The sequence below is a fragment of the Vulpes vulpes genome, chromosome 2 (assembly GCF_048418805.1).
Source record: "Vulpes vulpes isolate BD-2025 chromosome 2, VulVul3, whole genome shotgun sequence".
Taxonomy (NCBI): domain Eukaryota; kingdom Metazoa; phylum Chordata; class Mammalia; order Carnivora; family Canidae; genus Vulpes; species Vulpes vulpes.
Genome location: NC_132781.1, coordinates 62,144,158 through 62,171,852, shown reverse-complemented (window position 1 = coordinate 62,171,852; position 27,695 = coordinate 62,144,158). Strand labels below are relative to the sequence as shown.

The following is a 27,695-nucleotide window of genomic DNA, read 5'->3' as shown; positions in this document are numbered from 1 at the left end:
AAGATCATCACTTGCCCCATTACCATAAATCAGAAGCAGGTGCCCTGATTGCTTGGCATTCACAACATTATATCAGGATAGGACTAAACTGTTGGGATGACAAAATATTGAAAACAGGTGGATATAGACCAGCCTGAACAAGCTCTTCCAGCTTCTTCCCTGCCACTCTTCAGTAGCACCAGCGCTGGTGTATTTCTTTTTCTTTTTTTTTTTAAGATTTTATTTATTTATTCATGAGAGACAGAGAGAGGGGGGAGCAAAGACCCAGGAAGAGGGAGCAGCAGGTTCCATGCAGGGAGCCCAATGTGGGACTCGATCCCGGGACTCCAGGATCATGCCCTGGGCCGAATGCAGGCCGCTGAACTGCTGGGCCACCCAGGGATCCCCTGATGGATTCCATATAATGAATTTGTCTTCTCCCTGTGATGCCACTTCAAAGAGTTAAGGGAGATTCAAGAGAATTGCTTGATAATATGGAATTAAATTGGTAATGAGTAATAGTAAGATCTCTGGAAATCCAAAAAAGCTCATGAACTAAATAATACACTTCTAAAGAGTTCATATATGAAAGGGGAAACAATGGGAATTTAAAAATATTTGGGGGTACCTGGTTAAACGTCTGCCTTCTGCTCAGGTCATGATCCCAGGGTTCTGGGATTGAGCCCTACATTGAGCTCTTTGCACAACAAGGGAGCCTGTTTCTCCTTCTCCCCTGCCTGCTGCTACCCTTGCTCTCTCTGTCAAATAAATAAATAAAAATTTTTAAAAATTTTTTGAACTGAATGAAAATAAGCAACATATCAGAATTTGTGGGATATGAGTAAAACAGTGCTTACAGGAAATTTATAGCACATATATTAGAAAAAAAGGAAGATCTCAAATAGTAAACCCAGCTTCCACCTTCAGAAACAACAACAACAACAACAACAAAAAAGGAGCAAATTAAAACAAAATAAATTGGAGAAAGGACATAATAAAGGTCAAAACAGAAATCAACCAAAGAGAAAACACAAAAACACAAATGAAACCTCATGCTGGTTCTTTGAGAAGGTGAATAATATTGATAAACTTCTCACCAGATTTTTTGAAGGTAAAAAAAGAACAGACAAATTACCTATCTCAGGAATGGGAGAGGAGATATTTCCTTAAAAATTAAAATGATAAGGGGCTATTTTGACAAATATTTTGCCAATAAATTCGACAACTTAGAGGAAGTGGGCAAATGCCATTAACCACCAAATTAATAAAGCTCAGTCAAGAAAAATAAGATAATCTGATTAGTGATAGATCTAGTAAAGCAAAGGAAATGTAGTTAAAGTCATTCCACAGAGAAAACTTTAGGCTTCACTGGTGAATTCTACTAGACATATCAAGAAGAAATAATACTAATTCTACAGAACATTTCCAGAAAATGAAGAGAAGGGGGTATTTTCCAACCCAGTCCATGAGGCCAGCATTACCCTGACACCCTCTTTCTGCAGGACGAGGATTCCATGAGAAGTCAGCAGTCTGCAAGAGGCTTTCCCTAAAACCCCACCACACTGGTGCCCTGTTGCAGACCCCAGCTTCCAGAAGTGTGAGAAATAAAATTCTGTTGTTTATGGCATTTTGTATAGCAATTTATGGCATTTTTGTTATAATAGAACTAACATTCCTTCTATCCTAGTCTCCATTTTCCCCTTTCTCATGTAGATAGCAGCTTTCCTTAATTCTCTTAATCATTCTGTTCTTTATTTTTAATATCTAAGCAAACATGCATAAATATATTCCTATTATTCTATTCCATCTTTATTATATGAGAGGTTACATATTTCTTATATTGTTCTATACCTTGCCTTTTTCACTTAAGAACATAATCTTGGTGATAACTCCATATGATGCATAAATTCTCTCTTCAATGATTTTAAACAATTTCATAGAATTTCTTTGTGTGGATATGCTATAGCTTATTAACTGACCTATTCTGGGCATTTGAATTCTTTCCAACCTTTTGCTATTACAAATAGTGCCATTACGAATAACCTAGTGCTTCGGTCATTTAGGAATATTGGCAGTGTATTCTTAGGATAGGTGCCTTCTAGAAAGTCTATTGCACCAGAGGACAAATGCACATATTTTTAGATACTGCCAAATTCTCCTCCATAGGCCTTATGGCACCATTTTGCATTCCCACCAGTGATGGATGACAAGAACTATTTCCCCACTGTTCTACCTGCACAGAATATTGCCAAACTTGTAGATTTTTGCCAATCATATAGGTGAGAAATGCTGCTGTGGTGTTGTTTAGATGTGCATTTCTCTTATTAGGAAAATCTTTTTTTATGTTTAGAACCCATGAGTTTTTTTTCCTCTTATGTACTATTTACTTAGATCATTTTACTATTTTTCTATCAGATTGTTGGTTTCTTTTTGCGTCCTCGAAGTTCCAGAGTTCTTTGTATGATATAGATGACAGTTACCTTATTGGTTTTTCCTCTGTGTTTTCAACTTTGCCTGCAGGGGTTTTCCATGTAGTCTTTAAATTTCTTTCTTTCTTTTTTCTTTTTTTTAAGATTTATTTATTTATTCATGAGAGACAGAGAGAAAGAGAGAGAGAGAGAGAGAGAGAGGCAGAGACACAGGCAGAGGGAGAAGCAGGCTCCATGCATGGATGCCTGATGTGGGACTCTATCCTGGGTCTCCAGATTACACCCTGGACTGAAGGCAGCGCTAACCGCTGAGCCACCTGGGCTGCCCTAAATTTCTTTTTATGTAGTTGAACTTACGACTGTTCCTGGATTTTACATCATAGTTAGAAAAAAAAAAATGTTCCCACTTCACTTGTGTTTCTTCTAGTACTCTTATGTTTGCTTGTTTTTCCTTTTTACATTAGGATGTCTGATCTATTTGGAATTATCCCAGCATATGGATAGCTATTGGAAACTGTGGTATCTTCCTCTCTCTTCATTGCTCATTACAAGCTCCTCCTTCTCTCTCTCTCCCTTTCTTTTGGTTTAATAGGTCTGTTTACATTACCACTTTCTACACATAACGTAAACAATTTTAGATTCTACTCTTTCTCCAAATATTATGTAGTAAATATTTCCCCGGTCATTATATATTCTTTAGATTCAGTAGTTATAGATACCAATAGTAACCCACATAGAGACTATATCACTGTTTAGTGTATACTATGGTGTTTCAAATAGTGATGCTTTGTTTCGAACTACATTTTTAGTTGGCATTCTTCTGTAGAGAAGAACTTTCCTTTCCTTACTTTTGCTTTAATTTTGGATTGGTATAGATCCAAAAACTCTCTCTCAAAAACACAATGGGTTATAATGCATTCCTACTATTCATAATGTCAAATTGTCCTATTGGCTTTAACCATTTGGCATATGACCCTGTCAATTTTTGAGCACTTTCTTAGTTTCTGGCGACATGTTCTCAGCTCATCTTCTACCTTTCATGTCCCAACTCTGGAATTATTCATTTCTCTAAGAAGTTCAGGATCCGGGATCCCTGGGTGGCGCAGCGGTTTAGCGCCTGCCTTTGGCCCAGGGTGTGGTCCTGGAGACCCAGGATCGGGTCCCACGTCGGGCTCCCTGCATGGAGCCTGCTTCTCCCTCTGCCTGTGTCTCTGCCTCTCTCTCTCTCTCTGTGTGTGTGACTATCATAAACAAATAAAAATTAAAAAAAAAAGTTTAGGATCCTTGCACTAGAGAAGACTGTTTAGAACCCAAAATGTGGGCACAAAATGTGCTCCTTACTACTGGGCTGCTATTGTTTTCAGGCCCTTTTAGTGGGCATAACTAAAAAATGGACTTCCTGTTTACCATGTATTTACAAATATTTCCATATTTAGGATCATTTCTTAGTGTAGATTCTCAGAATTTGAGTGATTGGCTCAAACAATATGAATATTTTCAAGATTATTGATCTTTATTATAAACTTTTTTATTTTATTTATTTATTATATTTATTTTATATATATTATTATTATTTAGATATAAATATATATTTATTATATTTATTTATTTATTTTATTATAAACTTTTTTCCAAAAGCTTTGATAATGTGAGACTTGTTTTATTATATGCTTTCCAAAATTAGACATCTTAATTATTTTCTTTTTTCTAATTCTGTCAGGTATATAAAAATTATACTTTTAAAAATTTAATTTCCTTTGATTTCTAATGAAAGTTAGCATCTTTCTAGTTGTACTCCCTCTTTGATGAATTATTTTAGACCCTATTCCTTCAGCATTTGCAATGGTTTAAGATTTTTTTTAGTTGTCTATTTGATTAGGTATTGTGCATACTTAACCTGTGGACTTTTTTTTTTCTAACTCAATAGATTTTTCCAGTAAAACACAGAGATAATTTTTTCCTAGTTAATAATTAGCAAAAAAATCTGCAGTGTGATCAAATAAAAATCAAACGTGAGGTATATGAGAAATAGGTTAGACAGGTTACTTTTTTACTAATAGTGTCAAAGAATAATATAAAAACTTGATCTTCTTCAGTTACATTACTTTCTTTTGTGAATGTGATTTCTTAAAAAAAAAAAAATGAAACAGTTGAAACTTACAGGTTTTGTTATTTTCCTGTTCTTTGTGCCTGAATCTCTAACACTGCCCACACAGCCTCAAGACTTAGGTAAGAAATTTACTTGTATAATAGGTAAGGAATGACTATGTTGGGATAATTTCTAATTTTTTAATCTTGTTTTAATTCCATTTAATTTTTCACTCCCCCCCCCCGGCCCCCCGCCATGAGTTTAAATATACTGGTCACATATGCTGAACTAACCTTCCCAGATTTTGTTTTGTGGTCATGTTACCCAATCTATAGACAGAGATAGTAGTTATAACACCCAGCAAATGATCACCAGCTTAATGGCAATTTAGAAAGTGTTGTTGCAATATATAATTTGGATTTGAAAATATTAGCATTTCTTGCAAATGTATGTGGTGTATGGTAACAGGGGAATATTAAATGTGAGATGGGATTTTTCTATTATCTTTGGTTGTCTAATGTATCTCCCAACTAGGTGACAAACATCTTTAGTGTACGCAGGTCCCGGCTTCTTCCAACCGGACGGTTTATAAATAAATGTCCTCAAGTTTGTACACACTTGTGAATCTGGCCAAGGCAGTGTCATCCTGGGGGAAAGGGTGACATACATTTTTAATTTCCAAAGGGGGAACATTTTGAATTTCGTCTGTTTAGAAGAGATGTCTTTTTGTAATTGTTCTGGCATGGATGAAGGACTTTTTTGTAACTTGTGCAAAAGTGCCATGAGCACTGCAGCGGCCCTGAAGATGTGGATTGTGTCTGACTTAATTTCATACTCCCCACAGTGCCTGCTAGTGAGACCAGGCACCGGGCTTAAAAAATGGTCACTTCTGAGTTCTTCTCCTTTGCCCTTTGTAGTGACTTCTTCAAAAATCCTGTTGATTTTTGTCTCTTCAATATATTTTGCATCTGTGCTTTGCATTTCCAGTATTTCTAAAAAAATTCATGCCTTGCTGATTTCTTAATAGAACAACTGCAAAAGTCTCCTAATGGCCTTCTTGCTTTTCTTCTATTCATCCATTCATTCTCCCACCTATCTATTTGACAAATAGTTGTTGTCACTTTCTCTTTGTCAGGCTCTGTGTCTATTTCTAATTCCCTGCATATTAGATATACCACTACCGGGCTGGTATTTTGTAGCATATAAAATGATCATATTATGTGATACCTCATTGTGGTTTTGATTTGTGTTTCCCTGATGATTAGTGATGTTGAGCATCTTTTCATATATCTGTTTACCATATGTATGTCTTCTTTGGAAAAAATATCTATTCAGATCCTCTGTCCATTTTTTACTTGGATTGCTTGGGGTTTTTTGTTTTTTGTTTGTGTGTGTGGTTTTTTGTTTGTTTGTTTTGTTTTTGTATTGAGTTGTTTAAGCTCTTTATTTATTTTGGATATTAACTCCTTACTAAATATATAATTTGCAAATATCTTCTCCCATTCAGTAGGTTGCCTTTTAATCTTGTTGATGGTTTACTTCTCTGTGTAAAAGCTTTTTATTTTGACATAGTCTCGATAATTTATTTTTGCTTTTGCTTCCCTTGCCTCAGGAGACACATCTAGAAAAATGTTGCTAAGCCTGATGTCAAAAAGATTATTGCCTGTGTTTTCTCCTAGGGATTTATAGTTTCAGGTCTCACCTTTAGGTCTTTAATACATTTGAGTTTATTTTTGTGTATGGTGTTAGAAAATGGTCCAGTTTCATTTTCTTGCATGTAGCTGTCCAGTTTTTCCAGCGCCATTTATTGAAGAGATTATCTTTTCCCTATTGTATATTCTTACCTTCTTTGCCACATATTATATGTGACCATAGAAATGTGAGTTTATTTTGGGGTTTTCTATTCTGTTCCATTGATCTGTAGGTCTATTTTTGTGCCAGTATCATACTATCTTGATTTATAACTTTGTAATATATCTTGAATTCTGGATTGTGATACTTCCAGTTTTCTTCTTTCTCAAGATTGCTTTGGTGATTCAGAGTCAGTTGTGGTTCATATAAGTTAGATAAGAAATGACAAGCATTGGTGAGGATGTGGAGAAAAATGAACACCTGTACACTACTGATGGGAATGTAAATTGGTGCAGCCTTGTGAAAATCAGTATGGAGATTCCTTGAAAAATTAAAAATACCATATGATCCAGTAATGCTGCTACTGAGGATTTACCCAAAGAAAATGAAAACGCTAATTTGAAGATATATATATATATATATATATATATATATATACCCCTATGTTTATTGCAGCATTATTTGCAATAGCCAAGAAATAGAAGCAACCCAAATATCCCTCAAAAGATAAATGGAAAAAGAAGATATGGTGTATATGTATAATGGAATATTACTCAGCCATAAAAAAGAATGAGATTTTGCCATTTGTAACAACATGGGAGGAACTTTAGGGTATTATCCTATGTGAAATTAGACTGAGAAAGACAAATACCATGTCATTTCACTTATATGTGGAATCTAAAATACAAAACAAACAAAAAACCCAGACTCAAATACAGAGAACAAACTGGTGGTTGCCAAAAGGAAGGTGGGTAAAGGAATGGGTGAAATAAATGGTATTAAGAGATATAAACTTCCAGTTATGAAATAAGAAGTCATGGAGATGAAAATCACAGCATAGGGAATATAGTCAATAATATTGTAATGTTATATGAATGGCAGATAGTGACTATATTTATTGTGGTGAGCATTAAATAATATATAGAATTATCAAAGCAATATGCTGTACATCTGAAACTAATATAACACTGTATGTTAATTATACTTCCATTTAAAAAATAATCATATTTCTATTCTATATAAACATTTCCAATGGGTCTTTATGGCTTCTAATTGAAGCCCAAACTCTTAGGCTTTATATGCAAGACCTCTATAATATGAATCCAAGTGTCCATTCTTTACGACCCACGCTCTCATGAAAGGAGATTAATTGACTTTCTTCAAATACATCCCAAGATTTCTTACCTTTGTGATTTCACTTACATTATTCTTGCCACATAGAGAGATGAGCCTCCTGATTTCTCTGCTAGCTGATATCTTGTACATTTTTTTTTCAGACTCAATTCATATGCCACTCTTGCTATAATCCTTTTCTGATTTTCTCACCCAGGGATCATGAAGCATTCCTGTCATATACTTACTTACATTACTTTATGATGTCACGATACATTCTAAATTGGATTATAGTCATATTTATAAGTTACTTGCACTATGAGAGTACCTAGAAACCTGAGGTCCAGGGGAGATGTCTTCATTATCACTGATTGCCTTTTATTCTCCAGCACAATACCTTGCAAAAGTAAGGACTCCATAAAAGTAGTCTATACAGACAAATATAAGTGTGCTGTGATTAAGATATACTATTTGGGAGGGAATCAGTGATTTTAGACTAGTCCAAAGTCCATCTAAATATCTGTGTTTGGCTAGCATTATAAATGATACCAGCTACTAGCACACTATGGCATATCTTGTTGGGCCCTGTAGTAGCATTACATCATATATCAGTTAACTTTCATATTATTTTTCTAGTAATACCTGATAAATACTTAGCATGGAAATGGTGCTTGATTTGGCATTTGTGACTAAGAATCCATCAGTGGCAAATCTAAAGTCTGGTCAATTTGGAATTAATTTAAGTCAATTCAACTTAATGAATATCTCTTGAGTACATGGTAAGCTATGATTAAGATCTCAAATTTGGTTCATATGACTTTTCTCCTTCTTGTTAAGTATGCCAAATTATTTTCTATAATTAGTTTTCTATTTTACACTTGTAAATGTAGATGTCACATATAGTTATTTTGTGGGAAAATGTTAAAATACTGAGATACATACTAACTTAAACATCATTGCTTTTCAGATGATGTCAGTTTCACCCAGAAATTTATAGAAGAGAATGTTGGATATATGTGAGTTTCTCTAAACTATTTTTGATGATAATGGTGTTTACATGAGCTTATTTGATATATTCCAGAAATGTTAATGCTTCTCAAAAGTAATTCAATTAAATGGAAGCTATATTTAAAAAGTAAATACAGCATTACTCATAAAATTCAGATGAGACAGCTGAATTGCCAAGAAATTGCAAAATTTATAGCCCTCACACTTTGATAATTTCCTGAGACTAGTCAGCAAGTGAATGTTTCTATGAGTTTTTGTTGGACAGAAGTGGAAATTCCACAGGTGATCATGGTGTACTCTGTGTGGACTGTTGCAGCACTATCATCGTATTTGCTCAATATGTTCAGGAGGCCTCCTTTGAAGAAGTAGAAATGTTGGTAAAAGCCATGACAGAATATAGAGATAAATGCTTGGTTGACATGACACTCCCAGTGTGTTCAAAATTAGCTGTAAGTAAATTGTTTGCGTTTCTTAAACAAATAAGCATATTTGTTAAACAGAGAATTTTTGGCTTGAAATATAAAAAAAGGAGATGTTTTATGCTCCCTCGTTTTTAATTTTGCCTGAATTTGGAATTTAGGATAAGGTCCTTTCCTTGGATACATGCAATTCTGTATTATGTTGCCCCAGAGGAATTGGCTATGAGATTATGGTCCATGCCATATGCATACAGGCAGGGACGTAGCAGATAGTCTGACAACGTGCACAGAAGGACAGAGGTACCATCCTTAGCTGCTTTCTCAATATATACTCCATTTTCACACTGCTTTTTCTTAGCCTCTGCCAAATAGTGTCACCATCTGCATTTCTTGAAGGCTACTACTAAACATTACTGCTATACTTTATCAACACATTCACACTCTGACCCTATCACCTTGAGAGAAAAGGATAAAAGCTGTTATATTAGGGAAATGTAAGTAGCAAAGGACTAAGAGGTTAAAGGGCCCCAGGATAGAGTAGAAAACATTTTCCAAAGTGTGGGATGGTTGTCACAGGTGTGGGTACCAATGCTTTGTTGACAATACTGGGAAAATTAGAATCTCTTTCCCAAAGGGAGACACTCATCACTCATTGTGTTCATTGTGTCATCTCAGAAGGTTATAAAACTTTACAATGAATAAAAGATGTCTTTTACTTTTCTATTGTCCAGAATGATGTTCTACTGGAAAATATATGTGCTCTGGAGGGACTGCCACAAAAGCATAATTTTTCACACTGCTGCAGTAAGGTTGACTTGGAAAGAAAACTTTGCTTCTTCCATAATAAGAAAGCTGATGCAGGATTTCTGCCTCCTCTTCCTACCCTGGATCCTGAAGAGAAATGCCAGACTTATAAAAGTAACAGAGAATCCTTTCTAAACAAGTAAGTTTTCTTTTAGTGGAAGAATTATCTAATTGAAGAATTATTCTTAGACTGAGTCCAAAATCTAATCCAAAGGAACATAGCTAGTTTCATTGATGGATTAATTCATGTAATGTGTATTGTGAGTCACATTCTGTGCTCAGCATTGAGGATACATATTTATTTTCTAACGTAGAAGGCCCTAACGGTGCCAAATGGTTACTGGAGGAAATAATCTAGTTTTCCCAAAGGGAAGGTGCAGCTTTTTCTTTTTTTAAAGATTTTATTTATTTATTTGAGTGAGAGAGGGAGGAGCAGACTCTGTGCTGAACAGGGAGCCTGATGATGTGGGGCTCAATCCCAGAACCCTGAGATCATGACCTGTGCCAAGAGCAGATGCTTAACCGACTGAACCACCCAGGTGCCCTAGGAAGGTGCAGCTTTTACTGAGGGTAAACATTAAATCAATGGATGTTTACCAAAAATCTGTTTTCAGTAATTGCAGAAGCACAGACTTTTTCTGGAAAGCTGGTGTGCTCATTGAAACTTAAATTACAAGTGTATTTGAATGAAAGCAAATAAAATCCTGGAATCTCAGTTGGAGTGTGCATTGGTAGCTCTTCCTTGCATGTGGAAGGGATAGCTGCTGACCACCTGGAGCAGCCATAGTTCAGTGTTCAGGATGAAAACTGTCATCTTCACTCTGATTTGGGAGTTGGCAAGTTAATTGATAAAACTCTATTAGAAAGTAGATAATGTTGCCTTATTTTGAAGGCTTCCATAATGGAAAGTCTTTCCTCTGAGTTTTACAACTTGATCTTCTTGTCTTTTCCTATCTTTCCTTTCCCTGTCTTCTCACCCTTTGTCTACCATTTTCTTCCTTTCTTTCCTGTTTTTACCCTTTTCCCCTCTTCTCTCTTTTCTCTTTTATAGTTATATCTATGAAGTTTCCAGAAGGAACCCCTTTGTTTTTGCCCCTACACTTCTGACTGTTGCTGCTCGTTTTGAGGAGATGACTAAAACATGTTGTGAAGAACAAGACAAAGCTAACTGCTTTCGAACAAAGGTGAGTATTGCATTTATTTCATTAAAATGATAAGGAATCACCACAAACTGCAGATCCTTACTTAAAGTTAAATTATAGCAAATGGTTGTTTACCATTTAGTAGTCCTTTTCTTGCCACTTTCACTGGTTTTTACAATCCTTTGTCCACCTGCTGCTGATCTAAATTTCTTACTACCTGAGACCCTTGAAAGACAATTGCCTATTTCCAGGGTCTTTCTTCTAGCATTGTCTTCCTTGGAAATTGGAAGAAAGCCCCAGGGAGTGAATATCTAGCGTAAAGATGGCATTTTACCTTTTATTCTGGGGAAGCCCTCTTTTGGCTACCCATAAAATTTAATTCTCATCTTCCCACCAAGCATAATTCAGTCATCAGGAAGACTGGTCTAACTTCTATAATGTGCCACAAATGCATATTTCTTTTTTTAAAAAGATTTTATTTATTTATTCATAACACACACAGAGAGAGAGAGAGAGAGAGAGAAGCAGAGACACAGGCAGAAGGAGAAGCAGGCCCCACGCAGGGAGCCTGAGGCAGGACTCTATCCAGGGACTCCAGATTCATGCCCTGAGCCCAAGGCAGAGGCTCAACCACTGAGCCACCCAGGTGTCCCGCATATTTCTTTTGATATATAAACTTATTAGGATAAAAAAACGAAAAGACCTTCTGTTTCTGAGCAAATTTTGGAAAACTTGGTTGATACATAGTTATGAAATAAGAGAATAGTGAGATTTTGCTCTTGCTTCAATAGAATTTTCTTTTTCTCCTTCAGGCAGAACTTGTCATACAGTATTTAAAAGCATCATCTTCTTTTCAAAAAAATGTCTGTGGGGCACTTATGAAATTTGGACTGCAAGTCTTAGAATCCATGTGAGTTTCAAATACATGTCTTGTCTTTGCTTATATTTTCTCTTCTGTGTCCTGTTTTTGTTAACTTGTTGATGACTTTTTATTTTTATTTTTCTTCAGAGGTGTTGAGATGATTCTCAGTCCACTCGGGTAGCTCAGAACCGGGACATTTGGTCAGATAAGAGAAGAGCTGGGAGAGGGAGAGACCCTAGAGAGAAAGAGGGTTACTTCTGAGATACTCTTTGGTTAGTTGGGAATCTGAATTGGTCTGAGAGTTCTCATCTAGGCTTTATTATTTTTATTTTTTTCAGCTAGGCTTAAGATGGGATGTATCCATCCATCTTTGAATTTAGTGACTAGGAAACAACTTTACAAGGATAAATTTCATCTCCAGTGCTCATCCTGACCAATTAGTAATGGTGCTATTGCAATGTCTTGAGAAAAATTCCAAAATCTCAAACAGATCAGCAGGAAAGAGTTCTGGGATGGATTATCTATGCATCTCAAAACAGGAAGCTGTGGTCCTGACAAAACGTGTTTTGCTATAAAAATTATGGAAGGGAGCATATATCTCAGCCCTTCTTATCCTGTTCCTGGTCTAGGACTCAAAATATCAGCCTAAGAGTTTCTGAGTGACCCTGCAGGCTGTGCCACGTATAAACAGCTGTTTGGTAAAGATATCTGTGAATAAAACAAGGGTACCAATTCTTATTGCAGCTATTTAAACTGTATCAGCAAAGAATTCCCTCTTGTCTTACTTGCTCTCCAAATTGTTTTAGTGCTTTATCAATTCTTTTTCCAGAAATGTTGCTATACTTAGTCAAAAATTTCCCAAGATTGAATTTAAGGAACTTACCTCCCTCCTAGAAGATGTTTCTTCCAAGTACAATGGATGCTGTGAAGGGGATGCTGTGCAGTGCATCCGTGACAGGGTAAATATTCTCTAAAACAAGTGAAAATAGTGATTTGGGGCAGCCATTTTTTTAATTCTGAAGTTGCCCTTATTCTGAAGTTGTGACTACTTTACCACATGAAATAAGAATGTTAATAAGGGGGGCTGGGTGGTTCAGTCAGCTAAGCTGCCTCCTTGGTTTTAGTTCAGATTATGATCTCAGGGTTGAGGGATCCAGGCCTGAGTTGGGTTTTGTGCTCAGCAGGGAGTCAGCTTGAGGATTCTCTCTCTCTCTCCCTCTTTCTGCCCCTCTCTCTGCTCTCTCTCTAAAATAAATAAATAAATATTTTAAAATGGTAATAAAATGTCAAATAATGACATAAAATAAATAAAAAAATATTAACAAATAAGCTCAAGTAAAACTTTGGGGTTTTTTACACATGAGATTGTTGTTAGATTACCTAACAGATTCTATTTCATATGCTAAATGTCCTTGACCTAAAATTTTAAGGATTTAGAATTTATGAACATTCATTTAAAGCAGATTGAAGTTTTCTTTAATATTGCACATCTTCTTTTAGAGATATTAAAAATTAAATAGTCAAGCTCAGAGAATGATTTTTACCACTGTAAAGTAGTTCTTGTCAAATAAGTGATGTTAAAGTAACTCCTATGTTATTCTTTAAAGTGATTTTCTAAGGGTATATGCTGCTAAATATATTGTTGATGGTTTAAGTTGTTAATGCATACAAAAGTAACACAATTTCATTAAAAATATCTCACCTTCCGAGGTGCCTGGGTGGCTCAGTCCGTTAACTGTTCAACTTTTTCTGTTGTTGTTGTTGTTGTTTGAAAACTTATTTTTATTTATTTATGGTAGACATAGAGAGAGAGAGTCAGCTCAGATCATGATCTCCGAGTCCTGGAATCAAGCCCCGCCTCAGGCTTCCCACTTAGTAGGGAGTGTCCTTGTCTCTCTCTCCCTTGGCCCCTCCCCCTGCTCTCTTTCTCTCTTAAAAAAAAAAAGAAAAGAAAAAATACCCTACTTTCTTAGTTGAAATGAGGGTTTTTCTTAGTGACCTTTAATTAGTTTTACTATTTTAAGTTCACAGTGAAACTGTATGTTAATTAATTAACTTGAATCTTACAATATGAAGATACATATATTTTATTTCAAGCAGTAGACAACAGATGTTCCCAAGAATTATTTTGTGCTTAATCAGACTCCAATTAAAAGCAATCTCACACACTATTTTTTATTGTTTGATTATGGAAATGTGGGTTTATAATATTAACTATTATATACTGAAATAGAATATAACTGAAGATTTTTTGGTGAAGTTTGTAGCTGAAGCTAAGAGATCATATTATGTTCTTAATATGTCTTCTTTTAATGCCTTCATGGAGAAATAAGAGAAGTTAGACTGCAGTTTGTTCAAAACAGAAGTGAATCCCAGACGTTAAAGAGATGTGCTGCCAGAACAGTGATGGCTTTCAGTAAAGTGTGTATGTATTTGCAAGGACTGGCTTCCTGGTTCTATATGGTTTGTTGGAAACATGGTTTCCAACAACAACCCCAACCCCGTTTTTGTTTTTTTTTTGTTTTTTTTTACTTCAACCCAGAGCTTTATCCCATTCTCTGCCTTCAGTGTTCACCAGAGGAGGAGGAAGAACAGCTTGGGCAAAGTCAGAGAGGCCTGGAATAGCTTGATATTTTCTGGAACTCCGCAGAGTACACGGGAAAGTGGAACAGAAAGGAGGGAGAATGTGCAGACTCATATCGGAAAGTCTGGAGGAGAGATTAGGGGCCAGATCAACTTATTAAAAAGTATCCAACTAATGTGTAAATAAGGAAACTTCACCTTCTCCCTTATTCCCACAATTTTTTTTTTTTAATTTCCACAATTTCATGTGGGGGTGAGAATTGAGATGAAGTGTAGAGAGCAGGTATAGTAAGGGTTTTTGTTTTGTATATTATTCGACAATTTGAACAGCTTCAAATGAACAGTAACCATAGGAAACTCCTAACAATGAGTAGGATAGCTTTTTTTTGTTTGAGAAGTCTTCATCTGGAAGTTGCCATAGTAGTTCATTTGTTTATCATTTTTTCATTCACTTATCAAATACTTATTGAGTTTCTGCTGTGTGCTTGGCAATATAGTTTCAGGACATGAGAGAAGACGTCTAGGATTCTAGATAGTCTAGTCACATGTCTTTGGTGGCCTTCATTGAAGGAGCATGAAACAACATTTAGAATTTAAAATTACAATATATCAGAGAAGTATTTTAAAAATTAATATTTTACAATAAAATGTGAATTTATAAGTATCTATTTTCGTAATTATATAATTTTAAATCCCCAGAAATAAAACCTGCATTCATGTGAAAAATTCATGTATATTACATTAATACAAAATTTAAATAAATACTATGATCAAATCATCTGATGAAGCAATTCTAGATGTGAAGAGCATGGTGGGCTTTGCATGCAACCATTTATCATGTAGGAAAATCCAGCCCTGAAGAAATGAGGAAACTAAAGTAATTTTTCATTCTTCTGTCATACAGAGCAAGGTTATGAACCATATTTGTTCCAAACAAGATTCCATCTCCAGCAAAATCAAAGAGTGCTGTGAAAAGAAAATGCCAGAGCGTGGCGAGTGCATCATTTCCTCAAATAAAGATGATAGACCAAAGAACTTAGGTCTAAGAGAAGCAAAATTTACTGAAAGCGAAAATGTGTGTGAAGAACGAGATGCTAATCAAACGATCTTCATGGCTGAGTAACATAAGTCTATACTGAAATTTATAAGGCAAACAGAAACTTATGATTTGATCTATTTTGGCTAATTTGGGTGAAAGGAATGGGAACCATTTAAATCATTGGGTATCACATAATTTTAAAATAATCACAGCAACAGATAATGGCATTTTCACGTGATTTTAAGAAGATGCAACTGTGTTATTATAGGGACGGCTAACATTTATTGAGTACTTGATATGTGCCAGACAATGGGCTCAATACTTAATGTGAATGATCTGTTTTAATTCTCACAACAGTCATGTGAAACCAGTATGATTTCCCCCATTTTTTCAGATGAGTAAACAAAGGTACAGAGCAGCTAAATAACTTGTTGAAGGTTCACAGCTAAAAGCTGGCAGAGTAAGGATTTGACCAGAGGAAGTCTGGCCTAGGAAGTTGCAAGCTGAATTGCCATGCTATGCCACTCCGCAGTCGTTCAAGGAAAACTAGTGGACTTGGAGCTAAAGAGACCAGATTTGAGTCTTGGTTGCATCACTTGAACAAGTTAACCTCTCTCTGTTTTACATCATCATACATAAAATTCATATGAGAATATTCATTCATTCCCACTTTATTGGTAATGAAATATAATCCAGACATTATACATTGACATGGCTTTTATCCTCAGTAAGCTTTCATCAGCAAGGGAATGTGATGTTGGAAGAGACAGACTTGAAAAATAAATGAGTGCAAGACGTGTTCTTTGATTTCTGATGGCACCATGTAATCTATAATGTAAAGACAGAGGAGGAAGTGATCAAGTATATACCTGGGAAACCGGAAAGGCTTGATAGGGAAGAGGTGCTTAAAGACATTTTGGTTATCCAGACAGAAGAGATAGATCATGGATAGAAGTATAAAACCACTTGATGTACTTGTGGCTTCGTATAGGGTATTTGCAGTGACAGAGGAAGGTAGTGAGAAGTATATGTGGTCAGATCACACAGGCAGGCTAAGTACTGAGAAGCCACTGAAGGGCTTCCCTGAAGAATAAGGAAGGACAAAATCACTTTTGTTTTTTAGAAACTTCATCTGGAATGAATCCCAGTTTGGGGCTTAGGTGGTTGGGTAAGTAGTTTTCAGATTCAATGAGATGGGAAGTATGGGTCGAAGGTTTTGTGGGAAAGAGGATATGTTTGAATCTGACCACGCTGATTTTGAGATACTCATGAACTAACTAATTGGGAAGTCACAAGACAATTCTTTTTACTTGAGTATAGTTGACACATAATGTTACCTTAGTTTCAGGTGCACAGCATAAGGGTTTGACAAGTTTATGCATTATAATAGGTTCACCACCGAGTGTAGCTACCACCTGATCCCATGATCACTATCACAATACCATTCACTAGATTCCCTATTGTGTGCCTTTTATTCTTGTGACTTATTCATTCCATAACTGGAAGCCTGTATCTCCCACTCCCTTCACTTGCTTTGCCTATCCTCCCTCCCCCCACTCTGGCAGCCATCAGTCGGTTCTGTGTATTTATAGGCTAATTCTGCTCTTTGTTTATTCATCTGTTTGTAGTTTTTTGTTTTGGGTTTTTTTTTTTTAAGATTCTACTTATAGTGGAATCATATGGTATTTGTCTTTCTCAGACTGACTTATTTCATTTGGCATGATGCCCTCCAGGTCCAACAACGTGGTCTCAAATATCACGAGACAGTTTTATATGTGAACCTGGAGCTCTGGAAGACACAGGTTATTGAAAACTTACCAAATTTTAAGTGCTTCTCATCCACTAACCAGCTTTAACTTTCAAAACAACTCTCTCAGGTTAGAATACTTTTAATATCCTCATTTTACAGGTGAGGAGACTGAAGCACAGAGGTTAAGTGATTTGTTCCCAAGTCACACAGATAATATGTGGTGGAGCCAGGAATCAAACGTGAGCAGTCTGGCTGCAGACTATTGCTCTTGTAACCGTTGTGCTCTATTGTTTCTCATGAGTTGTGGGCATTAACTCAGATTAAGCTTAACAAAGTGTTAGAGGTAGTGTGTTTCCCTTGTACCTAGCACATGTGCTCACCAAATGGAAGCAATTTATCATCGTCATCATCATCATCATCACCATCTTATTACAACATAGTGTTTGAGGAGAAATCACAGAGCAACAGTGAGCATGCTAAGCCAGAAAGGGATTTTTAAGATTCAGTCTTTCTGGGTGTAAACATTTGACATAAGACCTCAATGGATCTTCCAGGCTAGGGGAGGCTTCTAGGAATTTTTTTGTTTACAGCCTTTTGATGGTGGTTTTTTTTTTTTTTTTTTTTTTGGTGTGATTTTATGACTGTAGAAAGGTCCATGGCTTTCATTAGATTAAGAAGAGTCCTTGATTCTCTGAAGGGTAAACACTGCTGCTTTAGGGTCTAAGGATATATCCCAACAATAATATTGAGAAAGCAGGTGGAGAAGCAGAAGAGATGATGTCAGAAAAAATAAGACTAATCAGGAGAATCGAAGGCTGCAAAACAAAAAGGGATGTAGAGTTCCCTGAAATTGAGAAAATTTTGTGAGGTATTGCTCTCACCAAACATAGAAGGCCATCTTAACTTATTTTGAATGGAATAGATAAGATTCTTTTTTACAAAGAAGATTGTAAAGAGCACAGCTGAGGTGCTTAGAGGAGACACCCCTCTCCTGCAATGAGAGTCAACTTGGCTTAGAAAACAATGAAGTAGGCAGCCTAGGAGACTCAGGTTCACATGTTACGTTTCCATTAACAGCAAGGTGCTTACCTGGTCTGGGACTTCCTTTTCTCAGCTGTAAAATAGTACTGATCTTGAGGACTAAGTGAAGTTAAATAAGAAAAGTGTTTCCAGAGGCTAGGAAGTATTTCTGTATCTCTTATGCCCGGAGCTTGATCCAGTGCTAGCACCTACTAAGGGCTTAATAAGTGTTAGCCTCTTTCCTTTCGCTTTGCCATTTCTCCCCCACATCACACTGCCTGGACCCTTGGAGCCTCTCACTGAGGCCATGGAAACCCCTGTCAATGACTTCGAACTCCAGGGTTACTCCGTATTTGACAAGTGATGGGATGAAGTCCTGGGCACAGCTGCCTCCCAATCTCTCACCACGGTGGCCCTGGAGTGGGGAGGAAGCCATACTTCCACCATCTCAAGCTGGAGGTCTGAATGCAGTTTCCAACAGAATTAGACTCAATATGTATTTTCTAAATGATTGATGGCATGATGCACTATTTCTGATGTTTTACGCATCAAATCCCCTAATAATGAAGTCGGAATAACCCTAATCATTCTGTCCTCTCAAGTAAAAGCACTGTTAGTTTAAAAAATACTGTGGAAGAGAACCTTTGCAAAATGATGTCCTGTGGTCCCAGTACCCTCTGAAATCACTCCCTGAGCAAACCGGAGGAAGGAGTTAGCATTTGAAAGCAGAGTCAGTATTACAACCCCTGATTACTGTAAAAGATTGCAGGATTTAATATTTTGTTCTTTCTCTAAGGTCTAATGTATGAAACATTTTACACATCACAGGTTTCTTTATGAACACTCAAGGAGACATCCAGAACTGTCTACGCCAGAGCTTTTAAGAATTGCCGGAGTGTATGAGGAGCTTCTGCAAGAGTGTTGCCATACAGAGAACCCCCCCGACTGTTACCGCCACGCGGTAGGTTCCACCGTTCTGGGCTCACAGAACTAAACAAAACAAAGCCACACAACAGACACTTCAAAACTGATATCAAAGTTTTACTGCAGTTTAGGGGGTAGAAAATGTGATTGACCCATCTGGGTCTGCTTTAAATGCAGTGGGGCTGATTCTTGGGCAGATTGAAATGGTGTTAGGTTTCTGCACACTGTTCTGCACTACTAATTCTGTGTGTTGATGCAAAAAACCCTCTTCCCATTCAATATTTTACATTTAGAGCTATATTTGTGTACTCTGCATTTTATTGAGCCATATTGGATTTCCTATGATTATAAAGTAATAAATGATTATCAAAGCTGATTAGGAAAGTGCCAAAAAAGTTACAAAGATAAAAATAAAAGCTCTGATACAGTCACTGAGAAATAGCTATAATTAAGATTGTCTTTCATCTTTTCTATGCATATATCCACATGTGTGTGTGCCTAACAATAAGATTAGAATAACAATCTCTTAAGAAATTTTGGGATCTAGTTTTTAAAATGATTTATTTATTTATTTATTTATTTATTTATTTATTTATTTACAGCAGGGGGAGGGGCAGAGGGAGAAGGAGGGAGACAATCCCCAAGCAGACACTTCGCTGAGCTGGGAGTCTGATGCCGGGCTCAATCCCAGGCCTCTGAGATCATGACCTGAACTGAAATCCAGAGTTGACTGCCTAAGTGATTGAACCACATAGGTGCCTCTGGGTCTATTTTTTTAGTTATTATCATAGAGAACTTTTTATGTCATTAAACAGACTTCAAAATGTACTTTATTTTATTTTACTCTTTTAAGATTTTATTTATTTGTTTATGAGAGGCACAGAGAGAGAGAGAGAGGCAGAGACACAGGCAGAGGGAGAAAGAGGCTCCATGCTGAGAGCCTGATGTGGGACTCAATCCCAGGACCCCAGGATCACGCCCTGGACTGAAGGTGGCACTAAACCGCTGAGCCTTAAAAAGTACAGGCTGCCCTTGTACTTTATTTTAAATGATCAAATCTCATCATCATGATTTATTTAAATGTTCTACTGTGTGTTGGACATTGTGAACATTTAATTAGGTTTTTAATTTTATAAGTGACCCTAAGTGAATATCTCATTCCATTCATCTCTATTAATATTTATGATTATTTTCCTAAGATTGACTTTAATAATTTCCCAGGGATATTATTAGGTCAAAGCATATAGACTTAAAAAAAAAAAAAAACAGCACTTGATACAAATGCCCAAGTTACTTTTTAGAAAGTTTTATTTGCATACAGTCCAACAACAGTGCTTGAAAATACATCAGGGGCACATGGGTGGCTCAGTTTTTTAAGCGTCTGCCTTCAGCTCAGGCCATGATCTCAGGGTCCTCAGATCCGGCCCCACATTGGGCTTCCTGCTCAGCAGCAAGTCTGCTTCTCCCTCTCCCCCGCCCCCCATTTGTGTGCTCGTACATGCTCTCATTCTCTCATAAATAAAACCTTAAAAAAAAAAAAAGAAAAAGAAAATACTTCACCTCTGCCTTCACCACCCTAGGAAATTAACTGCTAGATTTATATCTAAAAAATAGTGACTATGTTTTAAGCATTTATTTGATTTTTAAATAAAGTTAGGTTTTGCCCATATGATTTTAGCTAGTGTACTTATAAATTTCTTGTGAACAAGTTGCTCATGCCTGTTATCCATTTTCCTATTGAAATTAGTGTTTTAGTATCGATTCATGTGTATTCCTTAAGTATTAGAGAAATTCATTATTTGACGTTTCTGATTTGTTTCTCATTCATTTGATATGTGCTGCTTTTGCTTTATTTAAAAAATTGTATCCACTTGCCATAAAAGCCAGTTTACATTCATCCATATTTGAACAGTGAAGAGGACCTGACTTCCAGTCTAGCTCCGCCACTGTCCCTAAAAGGAATCTGTTCCTAACCTTTAAATGAATCACTAAAGTGTTAGAAAATTCATTTTTCATGTGGAGGCACAGTTTGCCTCACAGCATCCATCCACTGGTGTGTACGTTTTCTCTCTGGTGGCCACGCAGTAGATCTCCAATTTCATGCTAAAGGAGACAGTTTGTCAAATATTTCAATACAATTATTTGAGTTTTTAAGTTCCAATTCTAACTGATGAAAAAGAAGATATAAAATAAAGATGAATTACTAAATTTATTCTGTAATTAAAAGTGTTCTATAGCAATACTTACTAGCTGGGTCATTCTAGGCAAGTCATCTGACTTCATAAGCCTGATTTCCTTTATGTAAAAATGAAAGACTGTCCTGGCACTTGAAAGTGATTATCAAGTATGATCATTGTCAACATAACATTTGACTTGTACTTCATAAGCTGGAAAGGTCTAAAAAATGTACAAGATGATGATGAAAAATTTGGATCTTCAAATTTTAGTAAGAGCCACATCTATGTTTAGAGCTGAAAAGATTTAAATTTTTACACACTCATAAAAAAACTACTCTCAATTTAGTAAGCAATATATGTAATGATAGTTTGAAAATACTGTGCAAATAAAAGCTATTTGACAAGTTGACATGAAGCTTATGATTAAATTTTAGATAAGATGTTCATAAATATGATTGCTCTTATTTTTAGGAATACAAATTCAATGAAACAACTGAGAAAAGCCTCAAGATCGTACAGCGAGAATGTGAACATTTCCAGAATTTGGGGAAAGATGACCTGAAATACTAGTAAGTTGTTTGCACAAGTTGCTTAACACTTGTGACCAGGATAAAATAAAGAGTGCCACAAAGTGTCAAAAATTCAGCTCTGTCCTTCAGTTATGGTAAATCTATAGACTGGGAAAGAATAAAAATACAAAAGTCAAGAATGCACATTAGGCTTGAATGCATATTCAGCCTTTAACAGGAATGAGGCTAGAAATGAAAGAAATACAAGATTCTAGGAAATTGATTCTCTAATGCCTTGGTTTTTACTTGCTTTTCTCAATCCCAAGCCAGAATCTCTGGATTCTGCCCCATTTGGAAAGGCTTGGTAGAGAGCAAAATTCAGGTCATTATAATTTCTCAAGGTAAAGATGGTTTGTCCAGAATTTGAACTCACCTTACCAAGTTCATAGAAATATTCTGGATTTGTTTAACACTTTGATATTTATTTTTTTTAGTGCTTTTGTGAGCATTAATGAATAATACAGTTTATTCTGGATTTTCTTAATTAATGACCAGGCTAATATAGTGTGTATTTAAACCAAACATCTTTAAATCAAAATGCAGTTTGAAAAATATGATTTCACTCTTTCTGCAATCTGGCTGGTAAAACTAAGTCTGTTAAAGATATTAGTTTTCTTTATCTCAGATTATCCTTTTCCAACATGTATCTATTAATTAAGTTCTCCTTTTAAAATATTTACTAACTATGCAAGCAATTTCAAGCAGGATTTTACATACCAACTAAGGTATTGCTGCCAGGGAGCTCCTGTACCTGCAGGTAAGACAGGATGAGCAAATCTGAGAATTTCTGAGATTACCATGAAATTAGGAGGAAGCCAAAAATGCAGAATCTAGGAGGCCGGGTATGGGGAAGTAGGGAGTGAGGAAGAGTTCTCTGCCATTTCATGAGGAAGCTGAGGTTCATGTCCTTACTTTGGCTGTTCCTAGCCTTGAAGAGTTAGGGTTTAAAGTAGCTAGACAAGGGAAAGTAGGTATCTGTTTCTGTTTAGAACCAAAGAGACAAATGTTCTTTCAGCTACATTGTCAAGCTCACAAAGATAGCCCCCCAGCTCTCCACTGAGGAACTGACTTTTCTTGGCAAAGAAATGGTGACGGCTTTGACCACCTGCTGCACACTGAGTGAAGAGTTTGCCTGCGTTGATAATTTGGTGAGTATGGCCCATGAGCCTAACTATTCCTTAAAAAAAAAAAGACATCTGCCACGCTCATTGATCCATAGCAGTTATGCAGTTAAGTTATATGCCTTTCTTCATTGTTTTCCACACTGTTAAGCAAGGAATGTCAAAATTTTGGGTGGCGGGGCTCACCACATCACAATCCTAAGAAGCAAAAGAGATTGTCTTATTTTCTTGGGGTTCTCCAAATCATCTTACTTCTATTTTTTAAATATTTTATTTTATTTTATTTTATTTATTTTGTTTTATTTTATTGAGAGAGAGTGAGAGAAAACAAGAGAGAGCAAGCTGGCGGAGAAGCAGAGGGAGAGGGACAAGGAGACTCCGTCTTGAGTGCAGAGCCTGATGCAAGGCTCCATCCCAGTACCTTGAGATCATGATCTGAGCCAAAGTCAAGAGTCCGTCACTCAATGAACTGAGCCACCTAGGCACCCCTCTTACATCTTCTTATTACTTATTTGTTATTTGTAAATTGTTAGGGCAAATGACAGAAATAGCATATTGTTTCAGAATGATTGCACTAACAAGAAATTAATATATAGGGATTTGAATTGCAATGGCTTGAAATTTTATTATAACGCAAGTTTCTACTTTGCTTTGGATGTAGTATCACATTTACAAAAGCATGGGTTGTTCTGAGTACAGTTAACAGTTATCATAGAACAATATGTTTCTCTAGCCATATTTCAAAACCCTATTCAAGTTTTAAAGTCATATCTGAATTCCAACTTTCATTGGCACAGGTGGATTTAGTCCTTGGAGAGTTATGTGGAATAAATGAAAATCGGAACATCAATCCTGATGTGGACCACTGTTGTAAAACCAACTTTGCCTTCAGAAGGCCCTGCTTTGAGGGACTGGAAGCTGATAAAACATATGTGCCTCCATCTACGTCTCAAGATTTATTTACCTTTCACACAGACTTATGTCAGGCTCATAATGAGGAGCTCCAAAGAAAGAAAGACAGGTATAAACATCCTTTTTCATCCACCTCTCTTTCATCCTGAAGGCATGTAATGTATTAATGAGAAGATGTACTGTAATGCATATGTGATTTTGGTGTTATAATCCTGTTCCTTCCCTCAAATTGCCCAATCTCTCCAATCCAGAAAAACACTGGAGGCTATTCATTGCTGTTGTTTATAAGTAGATAGTCTCTTCTTTTGCTAGATGTGGAGTGTCTAGTACACTGTGATTTGGAAAGGTGAGTTAGGGCAACCAGCAAAAAGGCTCATAAGTAGGTTCATAATGAACTGGACTTTCTTGAGAGAATGTCATAGATATTTGCTTAATGTTTGAAAACATGAGAGACCTAAAAGGGACAAGAATTTTATTTTCATCTTCTCAATCAGGCAATGTTATAAATGCTAAAGAATAAGCCTTTTTTTTTTTTTTTTGATTCAGGTAGTGTCTATATCGAGTAGAGTGGAAACAGCATTCAGCTACTGAGAAAAAAGGAATAGAGGTTGTTTTGAAAATAAATCTTCTAGAAAGATCAAAACTAATCACATAATCTACAATACTGTACATAAGGAACACCTAATATATATTAATATTTTTACGTCATTTTGCTTACAATTATATAACCCTCCAGAGAATGTTATCATGAAATCCAGCCCACAAGTCCAATAGGAAAGCTTTAGGAGACCCCTTCAAAGTGGAGTATTTTAACTTTTTATACTCACCCAAATCAAGACCCTCAAGACATGTGATATTGTGACCAGCACTTTGGAGAAGAGGGACTTAAGAAAGAAGTCTTTAATTAATTCTATTTGGTACCTCTGAGTCACAGGTTTCTTGTCAATCTGGTGAAGCGAAAGCCTGAACTTACAGATGAGGTGCTGCGGTCATTGCTTACAGATTTCACTAACGTGGTGGTGAGGTGCTGCAAAGCCGAGGGGCCTGAAGCCTGCTTTAACAAAGAGGTAGTTCTATTTCTTTTCCACTGAAGTTCAGCTGGTATTCCTGGTTACATAAAATACAACTCCCAGTAGGATCCTGCTTCCTCCCTGCAAGGTCTCTGAGGCCCCTGAGAGCAGAGCTCCTATGAGGCTAACATGCAGATGCTTCTGTGGAAGGCCCTTGGCACTGTCTACCTGGTGACAACATGGTGTGAGAGATGTCAGGAGAACCCAGTTCTAATTCCAGTACTTTTGGTCATATACCTTAAACTGACCTGTACTTCACCATCTGTAAATGAGGATGGTGATAATTATCCTTGAATATTACCATTGGTCCTTACTCTCCATTTTGAATCACTCATTAGCTTAATAAAATGAACAGCCAAACTGATTTGCAAAGGAAATCATTATCAGCTCTAAAGGGAGGGGAGCAGGAAGGGTATCACGTATCGGTATGTGAAGTCTCTTGGTGGGTGGCTGTCTTACCTTCCAAGGCCTTGTCCCAGCATCCCTCAGGTGAGCAGTCAGGTGTGGGAAGTGAGGAGTTTGGGGGTGGGGGGGCGCTGATGAGTGCCCCAGGGGGCAAGAGAGGAGCCACACTCCCTGCTTGTTTTCGCTCCAGTGACTGGAGTCTCTCACCAACTTGTGGTGGTCTGGGATTCTCAGGTACCCATGAGTGCCGGCCCCAACGGCTTGCTGCTTGGAAGTGCCTCCTCACGGATTCCCAACTTCCTTTCTCACTATTTCTTTCCTAGCGACTCTCACTCCATCTCAGACTCACAATTTGCACACATGCAAATTCATGCCACTCATATCCTTCCTGCGTGGCCACAGACACGTATCCTCACACACAGCTTTCGTTCTGGTCGAGAGCTCTCTACTTTTTCCAAATGAGTGCTTAATCTGTGAGGAGTTGTGTGTGTGTGTGTGTGTGTGTGTGTGTGTGTGTTTCAAATTATTAGCTTTTAAAACATATGTTTAATGTAATTAGAGGTTATTAATCAAGATCTAGCATTTACCTGAGTGAGTGTGTACGTTGAGGCCATGGAAAGGAGGGATGAATTCATTGGAAGTTCATAAAAGGGACGTGAAGAGAGGGTGTTCATTGTCTTCCTGTGCAATATAGGGCTGCCTTATTTTTTCTTTCCAAAATTCAAGGCAACATACTTCTCCAAATTCGAATAATAATGTCTTATTTTTTTCTATGTGTTTTTGTTTCTTTTTTCCCCTCCCAGGGCCCCAAGGTGGTAGCCAAAAGCCAGGCTGCTTGAGAAGTACAAAGTAAAACCCACCAAAGGTAATACCTGCTATCTAAGTCAAATGCCAAGTGAAAAACCTGTGTGGTCACCTGGGCTTTTCGTTCTGGTGCTTCCATGTGTAATTCTGGTTCATCCCATGTGCCTGGTGCCTCGTAGGCCCATCTTGGTCTTCTAACATCTTTCTGGGTGTCTACCGCTCTTTCTGGTGTGTTTGTGGTAGCACTTCTCTCACTATTCAAGCAGCTTTGCTGATTAGCCAAAAGGTACCCAGTCCTCTGTCTTTCTGCTACTGAGCTCAGCTGTCTGGACCTGCATGGAGAGGCAACTGTATCTGCAAATACCGACCGTAAACCTGTCCTCAGAGTCTTGCCGCAGCAGTACTTACATAAATGAAGATCAATACATTTGTGGTTTCACAGTTATATAAAGGATGCACTCTTCTCTTCAGCTTATGTAAGACTCATATACAAACTTTAGGAACAAAATGACGTTCCGTGTCTAGGAAGAGAGGCCACAGAGAGTAGGTTTGAGTCTATGAGAAGCCAGCATCCTTATCACTCACAGTTTTCTATATACAAGACTTCTCATCACCCAAATTACACTATTTCACATTCTTGTGCCGCATAAGACACTATGTTTTTTTCCCAGGTTTTAGGGAAAAGAGAGGAACCCTGACTTACCTGCTTCCTGCCTGTCCTGTGGTGGATTTTATTTTCTGAGAAGAACACAGTGAGAAGATTCTTCTGTAACCTCTATCTGAAATCATGTTATTGTAGTGAGCAATAAACAATGAAATCATAAAGTTATTTCTCAAAGACTGATGTAATGTGTCAACTCGATAACAAAATTAATCAATCAAGGCACATCCATTCCATCAGCATCCTCAGCCCACTGGCAAATGTACATGGCTCGAAGGAAGGCAGGGAACAGCAATGGTATGGGCAGGATCCTCACAGATGCTGTTCTTGCTGCTACTGGATGGAAAGGACACGTGGAGCTGAGGGCAGGCGGCCTCCTGCTGCTGCTGCTTCTAGCATTACCAGTTGGCACTGAATGCTTTCCGTGTATGAAACGTTGGCCTAAGTACTTTCCATGCATGATCTCATGGAATCCTAACAACTCTATGGAATAGATATCATTTTTTAAGAAGATTTATTTGTTTATTTTAGAGAGAGAAGGAGAGAGCACAAGTGGGAGGGGCAGAGGGAGAGGGAGAAAGAGAATCCTCAAGCAGACTCCCCACTGAGCACATAGCCCAACCCGAGGCTTGATCTCACAGACCTGCGGTCACCACCTAAGCCAAAACCAAGAGTCAGATGCTTAAATAAGACGCTCAGGCATCCTTAAAGTAGTTATCATTTTAATTTCCACTTTACAAACAGAGAACTTGAGTCTTGGGGAGTTAAACTAATCTGTTCAATGTCATACAACTGGTAATTGGCAGAACCAAGGTTTGAATTTGAGTCCTCTAATCCCTGAACAATATTCTGGACCTCTGTACGCCCTACCTCCTAGGTGTGGCCGTGTTGAATGACTTATAAAATCTGTCATTCATAGAAAAGGAGGAGCACCCAAGGCATCAGTGACAATGGCTCTTTTCTC

At 37.1% G+C, this 27,695-nt stretch overlaps 1 protein-coding gene across 2 annotated transcripts; it reads left to right on the top strand.

Moving 5' to 3' along the window:
• The first annotated feature begins 4,396 nt into the window (after nucleotides 1-4,396).
• Nucleotides 4,397-26,899, top strand: AFM (afamin). Of its 2 annotated transcripts, XM_072748794.1 has the most exons (16): nucleotides 4,417-4,637; nucleotides 8,098-8,240; nucleotides 8,429-8,477; nucleotides 8,786-8,918; nucleotides 9,620-9,831; nucleotides 10,744-10,876; nucleotides 11,647-11,744; nucleotides 12,526-12,655; nucleotides 15,184-15,398; nucleotides 18,917-19,049; nucleotides 21,661-21,758; nucleotides 22,774-22,906; nucleotides 23,677-23,900; nucleotides 24,726-24,858; nucleotides 26,070-26,131; nucleotides 26,742-26,899. In XM_072748794.1, exons 4-15 carry the CDS (start codon nucleotides 8,841-8,843, stop codon nucleotides 26,103-26,105), a joined length of 1,623 nt encoding a protein of 540 aa, XP_072604895.1. In that variant the 5' UTR covers nucleotides 4,417-4,637; nucleotides 8,098-8,240; nucleotides 8,429-8,477; nucleotides 8,786-8,840; the 3' UTR covers nucleotides 26,106-26,131; nucleotides 26,742-26,899. The 2 variants fall into 2 exon arrangements, with proteins under 2 accessions (XP_025840878.2, XP_072604895.1); XM_025985093.2 differs by lacking the exon at nucleotides 8,098-8,240 and having other exon boundaries at nucleotides 4,397-4,637.
• The last annotated feature ends 796 nt before the right edge of the window (nucleotides 26,900-27,695 follow it).

What these genes read in the sequence shown, in the direction of transcription:
- AFM (XM_025985093.2), top strand. Translation starts at nt 4,550, where the DNA reads ATGAAACAGTTGAAACTTACAGGTTTTGTTATTTTCCTGTTCTTTGTG. An exon ending in TGCAGTGCATCCGTGACAGG is followed by an intron (nt 12,656 to 15,183) that starts GTAAATATTCTC and finishes TCTGTCATACAG; the next exon opens with AGCAAGGTTATGAACCATAT. An exon ending in AAGCCTGCTTTAACAAAGAG is followed by an intron (nt 24,859 to 26,069) that starts GTAGTTCTATTT and finishes TTCCCCTCCCAG; the next exon opens with GGCCCCAAGGTGGTAGCCAA.